The following is a 14,996-nucleotide window of genomic DNA, read 5'->3' as shown; positions in this document are numbered from 1 at the left end:
TTTGGTGGGCTGTGTGTGTTTGGGGCATGTGCTCTGAGAAGCTGGGAATACTGCTAGTTAAGTGATTGCTCAATGATGAGTAATAGCTGCCTAGGCCTGACAGAAGCCCTAACAAAGCGGAGCCAGTCCAGGCTCAGCAGGGTATAAAAGGAGACTCCCTGAGCAACCAGGGAGCCAGCAAACAGGGGCTGCAAATAGGGTAGGCAGTTCACAGGTCAGTTCGCAAGTCAGTTTGCCCCCCCTTCCCCAATCCCTTTTGAGGGGACAGCCTTTCAGCTTGATGTGAGGAAGCAGGAAAAAAGGAACTTTTGGGGGCCAATGAGCAGTAAACAGGCCAGCTTCCAGGACAGCTCTCTAGAGAAGGTGTACTTGGAAGAAGGGCAGGCAGAAAGAAAAGGCAAATTAAGAGTCCCAGGGAAATGGCTGGAGGACGTTACAATGACAGAGCCCCAGCCATTCCCTCTGCTTGCACCTGTGAGGTTTCTATCTAGGCAAGACCACTCACCATTGAGGCTTCCACCCAGGTCTGGGTTTGGCTCTGTGGGGACTGTGGCTTGCAGGTTCTTTCCAATGACAACCAGGTTGGAGGGCACCTGTGGTGTGAGCGGTGCCTCCTGGTGGTGTCTCTCAGGGAACAGGCAAGAAAGCTACAGGAGGAGGTGGTGAGGCTCTGAAGCATCCTCCACCATGAGGACTTCATTGATTTGATGCTGGAGACCTCCAGCACTGAGGAAGAACTGCCAGAAGCAGCACTAGTCAAGAGAAAGGACAGACTCCCAGGAGGGTGGAAGCTGGAAACTTGTGACCTGGCAGCAAGCATAAATCTTCACCTCCACCCATTTGTTTGGAGAACAGATATGCTGCCCTGGCTACAGAAAGGGAAGAGGAACATGCTCCACTGCTGGAGGAGGACAGGCCAAGTATCACCAAGGTGGGAATGACTGAGACTACTACCACTAAGAAGAAGTGATGGGTGGTGCTGTTTGGAGACTCTCTTCTGCAGAGGATGGAGGGAGCCATCTGCCGACCTAACCTGTTGTCTTGGGAAGTGAGCTGCTTGCCTGGAGCCCAGATCCAAAACGTTATACCAAGACTCTGACTATTACCCCATGTTGCTCATCCATGTGGGCACCGATGATACTGCCAGGGGAGACCCTGAGCAGATAAAAACTACGGGGCTCTGGGTGCAAGGGTGAAGGGGTCTGGGGCTCAGGAGATGTTCTCCATTCAAGGGAAAGGGCCCGGGTAGGAATGGGTGCATCCTGTAGATCAATACCTGGCTGCACAGGTGGTGTCAAAAGCAAGGCTTTAGCTTCTTCGACCGTTAGATGTTCCAAGAACACGGATTGCTGAGAAGGGATGGGATCCACCTGACAAAGAGAGGGATGAGCATCTTTGCAGACAGGCTCACTAACCTAGTGAAAAGGGCTTTAAAATAGGTTTGCCAGGGAGGAAACCAAAGCCCTGAGGTAAGTGGGAAACCTTGAAAAAGAGCAAGCAGGAGGGGGGACAACAGCGTAGGTGTTCTCATACTTTCTGAGAAATCAGGGCAATTGACCAGTTACCTTAGGTGCCTGCACATGGATGCATGGAGCCTGGGAAACCAGCAGGAAGAATTGGAAGTCCTCACACAGTCAGAGAACTATGACATGATTAGAATAATAGAGACTTGGTGGGATAGTTCACATGACTGCAGCACTGTCATCGATGGGTACAAACTGTTCAGGAAGAACAGGCAAGAAGAAAAACAGAAGAAGTTGCACTTTTATATAAAAGAACCATATGATTGCTCAGAGCTCCAGTATGAAACTGGAGATAGGCCTGTTGAAAGTCTTTGGATGAGGGTTAGAGGGGAGAGCAACAAGGGTGATGTTATAGTGAATGTCTGCTACAGACCGCCAGACCAGGAGAAAGTAGTGGATGAGGCTTTCTTCAGCCAGCTAGCAGAAATTTTCCAATCACAAGCCCTGGTTTTCAGGGGGGACTTCAATTACCTTGACAATACAGCAGTGCACAAGCAATCCAGGAAGTTTTTGGAGAGTGTTGGGGACAACTTCCTGGTGCAAGTGCTAGAGCGGCCAACTCGGGGCCATGCTCTTCTTGACCTGCTGCTCACAAACAGGGATGAATTGGTGGGGAATGTAGTAGTGGATAGCAACTTGGGCAGCAGTGATCACAAGATGATGAAGTTCAGGATCCTAAGGAAAGGAAGGATGGAGAGCAACAAAGGACCCTGGACTTCAGAAAAGCAGACTTTGACTCACTCAGGATATTCATGGGCAGGATCCCTTGGCAACCCAGTCTGAGGGGGAGAGAAGTCCAGGAGAGCGGCTGTACTTTAAAAAAGCCTTGCTGAGAGTGCAGGAACAAACCATCCCAGTTTACAGGAAAACTAGCAAGTATGACACAAGACCAACTTGGCTTAGCAGGGAACTCTTCACCAAACTAAATACCAAAAAGGAAGCTTATAAGAAGTGAAAACGTGGACAAATAACTAGGGAGGAGTATAAGAGCATTGCTCGGGCATGCAGGCATTAAGCCAGGAAGGCCAAAGCGCAACTGGAGTTGTAGTTAGCAAGGGATGTGAAGGGTAACAACAAGGGTTTCCACAAGTATGTCAGTAGCAAGAGGAAGATCGGGAAAGTGTGGGTCCCTTACTGAATGGGGGAGGCAACCTTGTGACAGAAAATGCGGAAAAGGCTCAAGTGCTCAATTTCTTTTTCACCTCAGTCTTCATAGGCAAGGTCAGCTCCCAAACTACTGTACCTGGTAGTCCAGCTGGGGGAGGAGGTGAGCAGTCAACAACAGGAAAGGAACAATTTAGGGAGTATTTAGAAAAGCTGGACATCTAGAAGTCCATGGGGCCAGATGGGATACACCCAAGGGTGCTGAGGGAGTTGGCTGATGAGACTGAAGAGCTGCTGGCCATCATCTCTGAAAAAGCATGGCAATCAAGAGAGGTCCCAGATGACTGGAAAAGGGCAAACATACAGTGCTCATATTTAAGAAAAAAAGAGGACCCAGGGAACTACAAACTAGTTAGTCTCACCTCAGTCCCTGGAAAAATCATGGAGTACATCCTCAAAGAATCCATTTCTAAGCACTTTGAAGAGAAAAAGGTGATTAGGACCAGTCAGGATGGATTCACCAAGGGCAAGTCATGCCTGAGCAACCTGACTGCCTTCTATGAGACGGGTGGCTTTCTGGATGCGGGGAGACCAGTGCATGTGGTATACCTCAATTTTTGCAAGGCTTTTAATATACAGTCTCCCACAACATTCTTGCAGGCAAGCTAAGGAAGAATGGGCTGGATGAATGGACTGTAAGGTGGATAGAAAACTGGCTGGAGCATCAGGCTCAGAGGATAGTAATCAATGGCTTAATGTCTACTTGGCAGACAGTATCAAGTGGAGTGCCCCAGGGGTCAATCCAGGAGCCGGTTTTGTTCAACGTCTTCATCAATGACCTGGAAGACAGCATAGAGTGCACCCTCAGCAAGTCTGCAAATGACACCAAGCTGAGGGAAACAGTAGATACGCTGGAGGACAGGGCTAGGATTCAGAGTGACCTGGACAAACTGGTGGATTGGGGCAAAAGAAATCTCATGAGATTCAACAAGGACAAGTGCAAAGTCCTGCACCTGGGACAGAACAATCCCACACACCACTACAGGCTGGGGCCTGGCTGGCTGGGCAGCAGTTCTGCAGAAAAGGACCCGGGGGTTACAGTGGACAATAAGCTGAAGATGAGTCAACAGTGTGCCCTTGATGCAAAGAACGCTAACAGCATACTGGGCTGCATTGGTAGGTATGTAGCCAGCAGGTCAAGGGAAGTGATTATTCCCCTCTGGTGAGGCCACATCTGGAGTACTGTGGTTCAGTTTTGGGGCCCCCACTACGGAAAGGATGTGGACAAATTGGAGAGAGCCCAGCGGAAGGCAACAAAAGTGATGAGGGAGCTGGGACACATGACTTCTGAAGAGAAGCTGAGGAAACTGGGCTTATTTAGTTTGGAGAAGAGAAGACTGAGATGGGATTTCATAGCAACCTTCAACTACCTAAAAGTGAGGCTTGAAATTGGATGGAGTTACACCTTTCTCAGTTGTGGCAGATGACAGAACAAGGAGAAATGATCTCAATTTGCAGCAAGGGAAGTTTAGGTTAGATATTAGGAAGAATATTCTCCTAAGAAGATAGTAAAACACTGGCACAGGTTACCCAGAGAGGTGGTGGAATCTCCATCCTTGGAGGTTTTTAAGACCTGGCTAGACAATGCTTTGGCTGGGATTATTTAGTTGGGCACGGTCCTACTTTGAGCAGGGGGTTAGACTAAATGACCTCCCAAGGTCCCTTCCAACCTTAATTTTCTAACATTCTATGATTCTAAGAGGAAAACCAAAGATGAGATAGAAAGATACAGTGAAAAGGGACATGAGAAAGAAGGAGTTGGAAGAAGATAGGTAAAACCAAAGCTGGAAGATAGCCAGGATCCATAACAGCAACCCCATTTAGATGTGACGAGCAAGGGAAGAACCAGCAGCAAAAATGTAGACATCAGTAGTGACATCCCCAGCATAAAGTTAACTATCTCCTATCAAGCAGAGTTCTGTGTACTATATAAACATAAAGATTACAAGAAATACAGGTTTGAAATGAAGATTAGAGTATCATAGTTTAAAGTGGATATACAATTATTTGGATCATGTTCAATGAATAGTTCAATGATAGACACTAGTGGCTCAAATTCTAGTTGGGAGGAGGTAACAAGTGAGGTTCCTCAGGGTAGGATATTTTTCAACATCTGCAATGATTTGAGCAGGGCTGGCAAGCCAGTCAATTGACCAGTCAAATATTGTCAATTGACCAGTCAGCTGACTGCATATTTTTTGACCAAAGATTGTAGCAATTTTACAAAAAACCCTACTTTTTTTTTACGTTTCCTTGACAGAAATATTATCTTTATTGTTTTTGACACGTTTCTTAATGAAAAATTTGTGCTTTTCCTGTGTATTATTTGGACCTATTGGCAATTTTTAAAAAATAATTTTACCAATATTTGAGTGGTAAATTGACCAAGCTTTATTTGATCCATTTAAATAACCAACCCTAGATCTGAACAATGAGATTGCGTGCATGCTTAGTAAATTCCTGGATGACAGCCATTCAGGTGTAGCTACAGACATTCTGGAGAATAGGACTTGTATCCTGAATGACCTGGATAGACTGGAAAAATAGTCAGTGATCAATCAGATGAAAATCAACAAGGACCAGTGCAAAGTCCTGCACTTGGGAACAGGTTACGGTACTGCAAGGCTACGGTACTGCAGAGAAGGACCTAGAGATTACTACTGCCGACAAACTGAATATGAACCAACAGTACACTTTTGAAATAAAACCCAACAGCATACCAGGTTATATTAACAGAAGTGTTGCTTGTAAAGCAAAGGAAGTGATTTTTCCAGTACATTGAACACAGGTGAGGAATCACCTGGAGTACTATGTCCAGTTCTAGGCCCCACACTTCAAGAAGGATGTAGAGAGATTGGGAAGAGTTCAGAAGAGAATGACAAAAATTATTGTAAGTCTGGGAAGCATGACTTATGAGGAAAAACCAAAAGTGATCAGGTTATTTAGTCTGGGGAAGAGAAGGCTGAAGGAGGATTTAATAACAGTCTTCAAATACCTGAAGGGTGATTATGAAGAAGATGGAGATGTCCCTTCTCTATGACTGCAAGGGACAGGACTAGGAAACTGCAGCAGAGGAAATTTAGGTTGATCTTTCTGACTATGAGGGTTGTCAAGCATTGGAGCAGGCTACCTAGAGAAACTGTGGAATCTCCATTCCTGGCAACTTTCAAGACAAGGTTAGACAGACATTTGGGTGAGATGTTTTACCCTGGAATGATCCTGCTTTAAGCAGGGGGCCCTGACTAGATGACCCCCTGAGGTTCCTTTCAGCCCTACTTTCCTATGACACCGTGAAGCCCAACAGTATTTCACTGCGGGCACGCTGCAGTTTATGAACTACAAATTCTTAATTTAAAAAACAATATGCCAATATGTTAAGAGGATTGTGAAAAGAAATTTATAAACATTCACACACCACTAAGTTATTGAGTAGACATTAAATAAATGTTATTATTTATCACATTTTGAAACAAAGAAAAAAAGTGTACCAGAAACTGCAACAGCAATGCTAGAAATCAAAATAACATCCATTTACTTAAGCCTGGATCCCTTTACTTGGATATTCTTCCCCCATCTTATAGTTAGAAGTATTTCAGCCAGTGGCCCCAAAGAAGGCTCATTGACAACAACTCTGAAAATTTAACACCTTGGGCATTTATACACTTTTTTTTTTCCAGCGACACATGGGAGATCCGCCACTGGAGCAGACTCGACTAATCAAGTCAACTCCACACACAAGCTGAAGCAAACTGCACTGCACTGTGTGCAGTTGTACACGTGGCAAAGTATGCATCAGCGCATAGAAAGTGGCGGTAGCGAACTTTTGAACCAAAGCACCTCCAAGTTTAGTTCAAAAGCGTCACCACCGTTTTATCAGCTCTGACATGCATTTCACCACTAACTTCTTTTCTTTTTCATTTTTGGATGAGTATGGAAGAGGTCATATGGGAGCCCTTTCCATCTACAAAATAAAAAATACAACATTTGGAAATTTCCCTAATGTTTTCCTACCTTTCCTACCAACATTATTTAAACTTGGTTGTACAAGTGGTCACAAGACAAGAAAACTGTTTATTCCTTTAGCTGACTGACTTGCTTCCTGGTGCCAATTACCTATGACAAAACTTGTTACCTTTGCATTAGAAACTGGACTTAGGGAGGGTCACATGATGTAATTGGAGCAGATGGCTGCCTGAAGCTAGACCTCCATGGGAGAAACAGCATAATCCACAAAAAAACATGATTCCTGACCAACCTCTCCCCTCGACTCTGAAAAGGCATTTCTCCTATGTAAAAGGATTAATTTGAAAAGCTACTTCCCCAGAAGACTCTCACTGGAGGATCCTCATTTGAAACAACACACAACGTCTGCTGAATCAAAGATGACTGCCACAGGGGAAAGCATAACAGGCAAAGCATAGGACAAAGGAAAAAAAGCCCCTTTGACCAGAGAGGACTTTAGGTGAGTTAATCTCAGAATGGCATTTTAAAATCCTCTACAGAAGCACAGTTTAATAAAATAAAGCAGAGAAACAAAACAGGTTCACAGGCCAGGAGATAAAGCAGAGGAAAACCTGCAGTCAGCAGTAAAACTTCAAAATAAAAATTAAGATAATTGGGGTGGGGGGAGATAAGGAGCTTGCAGAGAAAACTGAGATCATAGAATATAGTGAGAAAAGAAATAAGAATAAAAGAACTCCCAGAAGGTGTGGAAAAGAGATACAGCAGAATAGTTAAAGCAGGCATTTCACTACTTCCTGCAGCTTAAAAAGAGGCAATAGTCCTTGTAGACCAAGCACACACAGCTCTCTACACTCCCTCCACCCCTCCCAACCACCCCAGCAATTCAAATAAAACAAATGACATACTACTACCCTGTTCTGAACAAAAGCAGCAGATTCTGAAGAACCTTAGATAAACTCCTGATCCTACCCTGGGAGGATATAAAATACAAGGGCACTTTCTCGTGTGGTAAAAAATGCAGCGCCAGACACTTTTAATTAACAAGTCACACTAATTAAAAGCTCCTGTGCATCACATGCAACAGTGTCACCGTGCATCCCCACACTGAAAAAATGGCGGTGGGGTGCCCTGAACTGATGCTCATCAAATGTGTTTTATTTCAAAGCACACTGCCGCCATTCTGTCAGTGGTGACACACGAGGCTGCTTGAGCGCATCAGTTTCTGTACTCCAGCAGACTCAATTAATTGAGTCTGTTCCAACGTGCTGGATTTCCAGCACATCACAGCACGCTCAATGCACATGTGTAGGAGGTGGTGTTTCAAGATTCATCACAGGCAACGTTAAGGAGAAGGAAGAAGCGTCATGAAATTACAGCATCTCTCAGAGAAGTAGGTAGAAGATATATATGGGGTTTTTTTAAACTTACCTTTGCACATCAAAAAGAGCAGTCCATTAGAAAAGAGAGAAAACAACTTTCAAATCCATGAGAAACTAAACTTAATGGAAAACACCCTGAAGTCTTAGCCTGAGACGAACACAGACCGCAAGAAACTAACATAATACTAAAAGGCCAACTGTTAAGTCCAGGAGACAAAAGGATACCAAAGTACAAGGACAAAGAGTCTGGAAGTCACAAAACTAGGAATATTCCAAAGGATTTGAGTAGGACTCAGTAAAAGCATGAGGGAGAAGAAAAGAAAAAGAATGGAAAGCAGAATATCACAAGGCAGGAAATATAAAATAAAACAGCAATGCTAGGAACAGAAATAAAGTAGGAAAATGGGGAAATAAAGATATACTCCAAGACTAAAAGCAGAAGGCAAAGGGGTGAGAAGGAGTATATAGAGTAACCTGGGAAGAGACTGGGGGAATCCTGAAATATGGCTCTACAAAACTCCCTTCAGAAAGTAGAAACAAACTATACTATATTTTGTCTCACATAACCTGCATCTTTCCCCCAAAACCAGCTGGGCATAATTGGGGCATGGTTTATATGTGAAGAAAAGGACTTCTCATGCATCCAGCAGTTTGGGGGCAGGGGAGACAGGATGATGGCAGCACTAATTATCACAGCTCTGGGAGCCACGCAATTAAAGCTCTTTCTCTTCCCAAGTCCCCACTGTCAAATACCTAGACCTGCACCCCAATACCTGGACCTGCACCTAGCACCAACATGGTAGACTAGGCCCTGGTGTACAGCCTCCAGCCCCTGGCTCCCAGCCCTGGAGATCCAAGACCTCTTATACTTAATTATACTCCATAAGATTATTTTTTATTTTTGGGATCTTCCCAAAATAGGATTGTGTTTGTATATTGAGAAAATACAGTAATATAGTGGCATAACTCCCCTAGAGTTGAAGTCAGGAAGTTCTCATGAAGGAGCTCACTAGTCAGGTATGGAGGGATTGAATGTGTCTTTCCATCTAAGGGTGAATTCTCTACATTTTAGGAAAGGGATAAGGGTACAGAAATAATGATCACTTGGTGATCCAAATAGGAGGGAAATTGAACTAGGTAAATAATGGAGGGGAAGGGGGGAAGCTTTAGTAAATAAAGTTAATTTTAAAGCAATAATGCATTAAAGAAGCATAGAAACCAAAACAGCATTGTAGGTATATAAAGTAGATTAAACATAACCTAGATATGCTTTATTTTCTTATTTTCTGATAATGTAAAAGGTGAAGTCAGTTACCACTTTTATTTTATAATATATTATAACCACCCCCTCTCCCAACCAAGTTTACTGGATTTTAAGATAAGGCTTTCCCCATATTTAACATGGGAGAAAGGCCACTTGCATTAGAATTGAGTACAAAGGCAAGTGTGGGGGAGGAGGAATGCAGGTACCTGCTGTGGTTTGGGCTTCAACCACTACCCGGGGTCCGGGCCGTAACTGCAGCCGCTGTCCCATCCCCTACCCCCTGCAGCTGTTTCTGAACCCCACCATCTCCCCCCTACCACCACACAGTCTCTGCTCCCCTGCCTCCCCCTCTTCTTGCCCCCTCGCCTTATCCTTACTCCATGCCAGCAGGCTCCACCCACATTACAGCTGAGCATCGACCTAGCCTGGTGCTGTAGCAGCAGTGCAGCCTACACAGCTGCTATGGAGACTGGCCTAGGGCTGTGCTCAGTGCCCCAGACTACAATGAAGACAGAGCCTGCTGGCACAGATCAGGGTGGGAGGTGGGGGGGAACAGATGCTGGGAGGGAAGGGAAGAAGGGGGACCAAAGGCAGAGGGGGAAGGTGGGGCTCAAGACTAGAGGGGGGCATATGCAAGCAGGTAGCAAGTTGTTTGACCTCTCCATATTACCTGCCCCCCACAGTGGTGGGAAAGATGGATGAAAGACAATGCCCCCAATAATTATATTCTATACATGGAAAATTATAACAAATTTATAAATTTTCAATCTATAGAATCTAATTATTATGTGGTCATCTTAGATTTGAGTAAATATGTGGGGGGTATATATTTGCCAGCCAGCAAGCCAGTGTCTTGAGCCAGATTGTTTGAATATTATAATATATAAACATTACATTAATGATGATATAAGTTATTCTTGTATATTATTTCTTTTGTAAATATGTAAACCCAACCTCATGCAATTCCTGTGTATTACTTCAGCATTGGAGCTTTGTTTCTATACTTGCCTGAATAAAAAATAGAGTATAAAAAAACAAAAACACAAAAACCTGGACTGGGACCACAAATCCAGAACATAATGGGCAGATGGAATTAACTTTCTATCACAGTGGGGGTGCTAATTTGAACTGGTTCCCTAGATGTAAAAGGCTCTCTCTCTATCACCTGAACCATCCAGATGGTTATCATGTAACAGTTAAGGAAATAACATGATAGTGAAAAAAATTTTCATCAGCTTAAAATGTAAAGCCTTTGAGTCAAAAATAAATAAAACACTTAAATTTCAACAACGTAATGTTTGCTGCTGGACAAAAGGAAAACACTTTCATGGAAAAAGCTGATCTACATTTTTAAATGATCTAATCCTACATACCTTCCATATGTAGATGTTGAACTTAAACATGAAAAATCCTCTTTATAAGGAGACATGTCATTATGGATTTTAAGACCCTTAGTCACAGAAAACCACAGACAGAAGTCTAATCGTTCAGTTTGGCTTAAAGATTATATAATTAGCCAAGGGTAGGATCCAGAGGGGTTGCACTGGTGTGGATGCACCCCACTTTGATTCCTTCTTCACTCTCTCAGCAGCTGCACTGAGGAAGCCTGACCTGCTGGAGGCTGGAGAAGCAAAACAGCAAAGAGAAGCCCCACAGAAGCCAGATGGGGAGATTAAAAGAGGCTGGGGTACAGGTAAACTGTGCAGAGCCATAAGCCAGACTCCTCAAAGACAAGGCCCTGCTGCTTCTGCTCCTCCCCTTCATGTGGCCCTGACAACACAGCAGCTGCCTTAGCAAACTACCTGCACTGAAGCCAGCAGAGAATGGGGGCAGCTGGGCTCCTGAGCACATGTTGCTCCAGGAAAAGTCCCATTCCCTCTTCCCCCTTCCACCTGACCAGCACAACTCCTATGATGAAGGAATGCATTTCTACCACCAGAGTCAACAAGGAATGGGTAAGTGGTGTGGACCCCTAATTTGGGCTTCCAGGAGCTAGGGCAGATGAGGAAAGTCCCATCCCCTCTTCCCCATCTCCTCTACATGGCCAGGAATGCTGCTGCCAGCAAGCAGGGAATGGCAAAAGCAGGGTGAGTCCTAAGACAGGCTCCTGGGTGCCAGGGCACTGCACTGCACTGCATCAGTGGACAGACCCATTCTCCTTCTGGTGGCCAACAAGCCTAGCTGCTGCCATAGGTAGCAGCAAACTGCTTGCACCAAAGCCTGGGCTCCTGAGATCCAGGGCACACACTGCTCTGGGAGAAAGTCCTATCGCCTCCTCCTTCTACCTGTCCAGTAAAGATGCTTCAGTGAAGTAGCAAACTGCTGGCACCAGAGCCATCAGGAAATGGGTTAAATGGCATGGAGCTAGGGTAGGTGGAGAAAATCCCATCCATCCTTCCTGTCCTTCCCCCCTCTCTCCCCTCTCTTCCACCAGCTGACAAGGCTGCTGCAATAAGGGAGCACAATACCCAGCCCAGAATGAGTTAAGCATTACCTTGTCCTGAGCTATGCTGTGTAGAATTCAGTTCTTCACGCAGGGCCAGCTCAGTGCCACAACCCCCCTACAGCAGCACAGAGAACTGCAGCAGTAAAAGCCTTGGCCTGTCTTTAAAGGCTCATTTTAAGGCCTCCCAGAGCCATGCATCTCTGCTGCTTTCTTCACTACACTCCTGCCATACTAGTCGTAGTCCCGCACCTTAAAGATCTTAATCAGTCATGTTGTTACTTACGGTTCCTAAGGCAAGGATTTTGTGATGTGTTTATTGGACCAGCTGTACAGTTCTATACTTAACATATAACAAAATAATGCATGGTCCAATAAAGTTATATTGGTTTTTGCTTCAATCTCAGACTGAATGTCGATGCACCACACCATCTGCACCCCCTTTTCAAAATCCCAGATCCACCCATCTAGATAGTAACTCAATGGTGACCTGTGTTCTAGAGTTTTGGTAATCAACTAGCCCCAGCTGCAAGTTATTTTAAGAATTTGAGGAAAAACATAACATAAACCTATAAAATCCAAAACTGAAATGCATTTATGTAATGCCAAATAAAGGTTCCTGTTTTAAAAGGGATTTTCTGAAAAACTTCAACTAACTCAAAACCTTACTAAGATTTCGAACTAATTCAATCTAACTCAAAATCTTAACATGTTTTTTTTTTCCCCAGAAAGAAGTCAGTTTGTAGATGACTGTGAATTTGCAGAACAAATTAAACAACTCATTCATTTCAAAATTCATGTTAAAAAAAAAATCACAGGCAATTTATCAATTCCAAAAGATCCACGCATGTAAAATCTTATATACATTTATATAAGAAAAGGAATAAAGAATAGCAGAGTAGCGGTTTCACGCTCTCTTTTATTTCACCCATGTTCTTGGCATAATGTGCGCTGAAAAAACAAATACAAGTATCTGTCCACTGACCTCCTATCTGCAGTAAGAAATACAAGTTGCTTTACTGTAATTTGGGAAGCACATACAGCTTTAATAACTGATTACTGGCTTTATAATTTTCAAAAGAAGCAGAAAACACTGCTGGTAGTAAGGGTCAAAAAATTAAATACAATTTTCAAACTCCAGTTTAATCAAACTGCATATATTCAGCCCTGTGCAAATACCAAGGAGTAAGACTGATTTTATTTCTTATTTTCTTTGGCTTCCGCTTGTGTCCTGCTTTTATTTTCCTACTTGCTTTAACATGTATTTTCACATAAAAAGCAGGAACTGTTTCTTTAATGTATTTTTAACAATATATTGAACTGCTCCTAGGACAGGGTTTTAAATTAATGCCTTTCACCTAACAGAATTGTCTTTTTCACAATTCCCCAGTAAAACTTAAGTCTTGTGAGATTCGCCATGCAAGACTATCATATTATTTAAAAACTGAATGAATAATATAATCAGGAAATAACAGTTTGCAAACGTTCAAATTGAGTACCTGTATATTCCAGTTTGAAATAATTGTTTACTTAGTAGGGTGCAATACACCCGATAACTCCTTTACCATATTCAAGTATTACTCTTTTTTTTTTAAAAGTAACAAAAAGCTACTTTAAACAGTTCATTTTTTGTTAATTACATGAAAGTAAAGACCCTATTTGAAATAAAAAATAAAACAAATGTTGCCAAGTTCTCTTTCTGAAGCCTGAAAAGTACATTAAACTATTTTTTGTGAAATTACTAAAATTTTCTCAACTTTTTAAATAAACAACTACACTATCAATTTTTTTCTCTGAATGATAGTACAAGCATGCTCTGTGATCTGGAATAGTGGAATGCTTGCAAGTTCCAGCAGGCATGATGAAAACAATAATACCCTATGCATCCAAGAGCCACAGAGTGTATGGCTTTGTTTCTTCACCTATAATTAAGAAGCAACAAAAACCTTTAACTGGAATTTATTAAATAGTATATTCCCTATGGGCTGTAAATATGTTAAAAGTATAGTAACTTTCTGAAGTATGGAAAAGACCTAACTAAATAAGAGCAAAGTCGTGGCAACTTTATACAGCTCTGTAAAGAGTGAGCGTACCTTGTGTTTTTGTGGCCTCCTTGATGATCTTCTGAAGTTCTTTCATTTCTCTGTCCAGCTCTTCATAGTTTATTTCTCTAGATTCAACTTTAGGTGCCTGGAACACAGAAGGATCGGTTCCAAGGTAGGAACACTGAAGGTGCCCACTGTCACTGAGAGTAACTATTAGACCTTTCATATCTCTACATAAAGAGAGACAAAAAGCTCATTAAGACATTAGGAAGTTACACCCTTTACATCAATTACACAGTTCAATATGGATGCTCTTCATGCTGTCCATTCAAAAACGTCTGCCATTTTAACTGTATTTTTTCCTAAAGTTTCTGCCTGATTATTTGACCAAAGAGAGAAAAATTCTTTTATATTCACATTGTTATCCCCATTTTATTGTTTTTAATTATGTTTATTAAAGCAGTGGCTATAAGCCAGGCCCTGGAAAAAACAGACTATACAATCCAGTCCAAAAGAACTATTAAATATAAATAAGCCAGACACAAGTACTGGAAAGAAGTATAATAAGGAAAGAAAAAAAAATTGTGGCCGACAACACATTAGTTCCACAGATTCCCTTGTTATTTATATCCTTTCAAGTGAGGTTAATTGACATGGGGGGAAGGGTTGGATAGATGAAAGAAAGGAGCAGAAAGCACCACCTGTTGGAACAAGCAGCCAATCAGTGCAAAGATGTCAACAGTGAAAATTGCAGTAAGCAGTCTCCTAGGTCTCAACTTTGGCTCTTTATGCAACTGCTATGCCAGCTGTAGACTCCAACTAACTCCTCCTCCTTCCATTTGATTCTGAAAGGCCACATGCACAGGGAAGAAAGGACGCATCCTGGTTCCTATCCTTCTCCCATTGACAGTTTCCTTTCTTTGAGTCCAAAAGGTAATGATGGGATTGCCCTAGCTACTGCCTATTTTAAATAACTAACAAGTAAATGAAAGCTGCCACCCATTTTGCTTAATCTGAAAGTTGTCATAAGTAGACAGAAAACTTCTCAAATTGTATCAAATAAAGAACAGTATTTTCTGCTAGTATAAGATAACACTAAACTAGTTTCTATCCTGCTTTTAAAATGGTTGAGCATTATAAACTTTCAGGGGGTTGTTTTAGTTTTCTTCTGTTTTTGTTTTTAATACCATGCTAAGAAAGCACAGCCCTGAAATG

At 42.7% G+C, this 14,996-nt stretch overlaps 1 protein-coding gene across 8 annotated transcripts in view; it reads right to left on the bottom strand.

The window, feature by feature from the left end:
• Window positions 1-14,996, bottom strand: part of BBS9 (Bardet-Biedl syndrome 9) — a 573,789-nt gene that overhangs the window by 441,427 nt on the left and 117,366 nt on the right. For all 8 annotated transcript variants that reach the window (XM_019509032.1, XM_019509031.1, XM_019509030.1 and 5 more), the window contains one exon: window positions 13,830-14,011. In XM_019509032.1, coding sequence (XP_019364577.1) covers window positions 13,830-14,011 — 182 coding nt within the window. The remainder of the gene's footprint in view (window positions 1-13,829; window positions 14,012-14,996) is intronic.

The sequence above is a fragment of the Gavialis gangeticus genome, unplaced genomic scaffold (assembly GCF_001723915.1).
Source record: "Gavialis gangeticus isolate Ggan-Ray unplaced genomic scaffold, GavGan_comp1, whole genome shotgun sequence".
In the NCBI taxonomy this organism is placed as follows: Eukaryota; Metazoa; Chordata; order Crocodylia; family Gavialidae; genus Gavialis; species Gavialis gangeticus.
The sequence above is the reverse complement of the archived record's forward strand: the minus strand, read 5'-3'. Positions and strand labels throughout refer to the sequence as shown.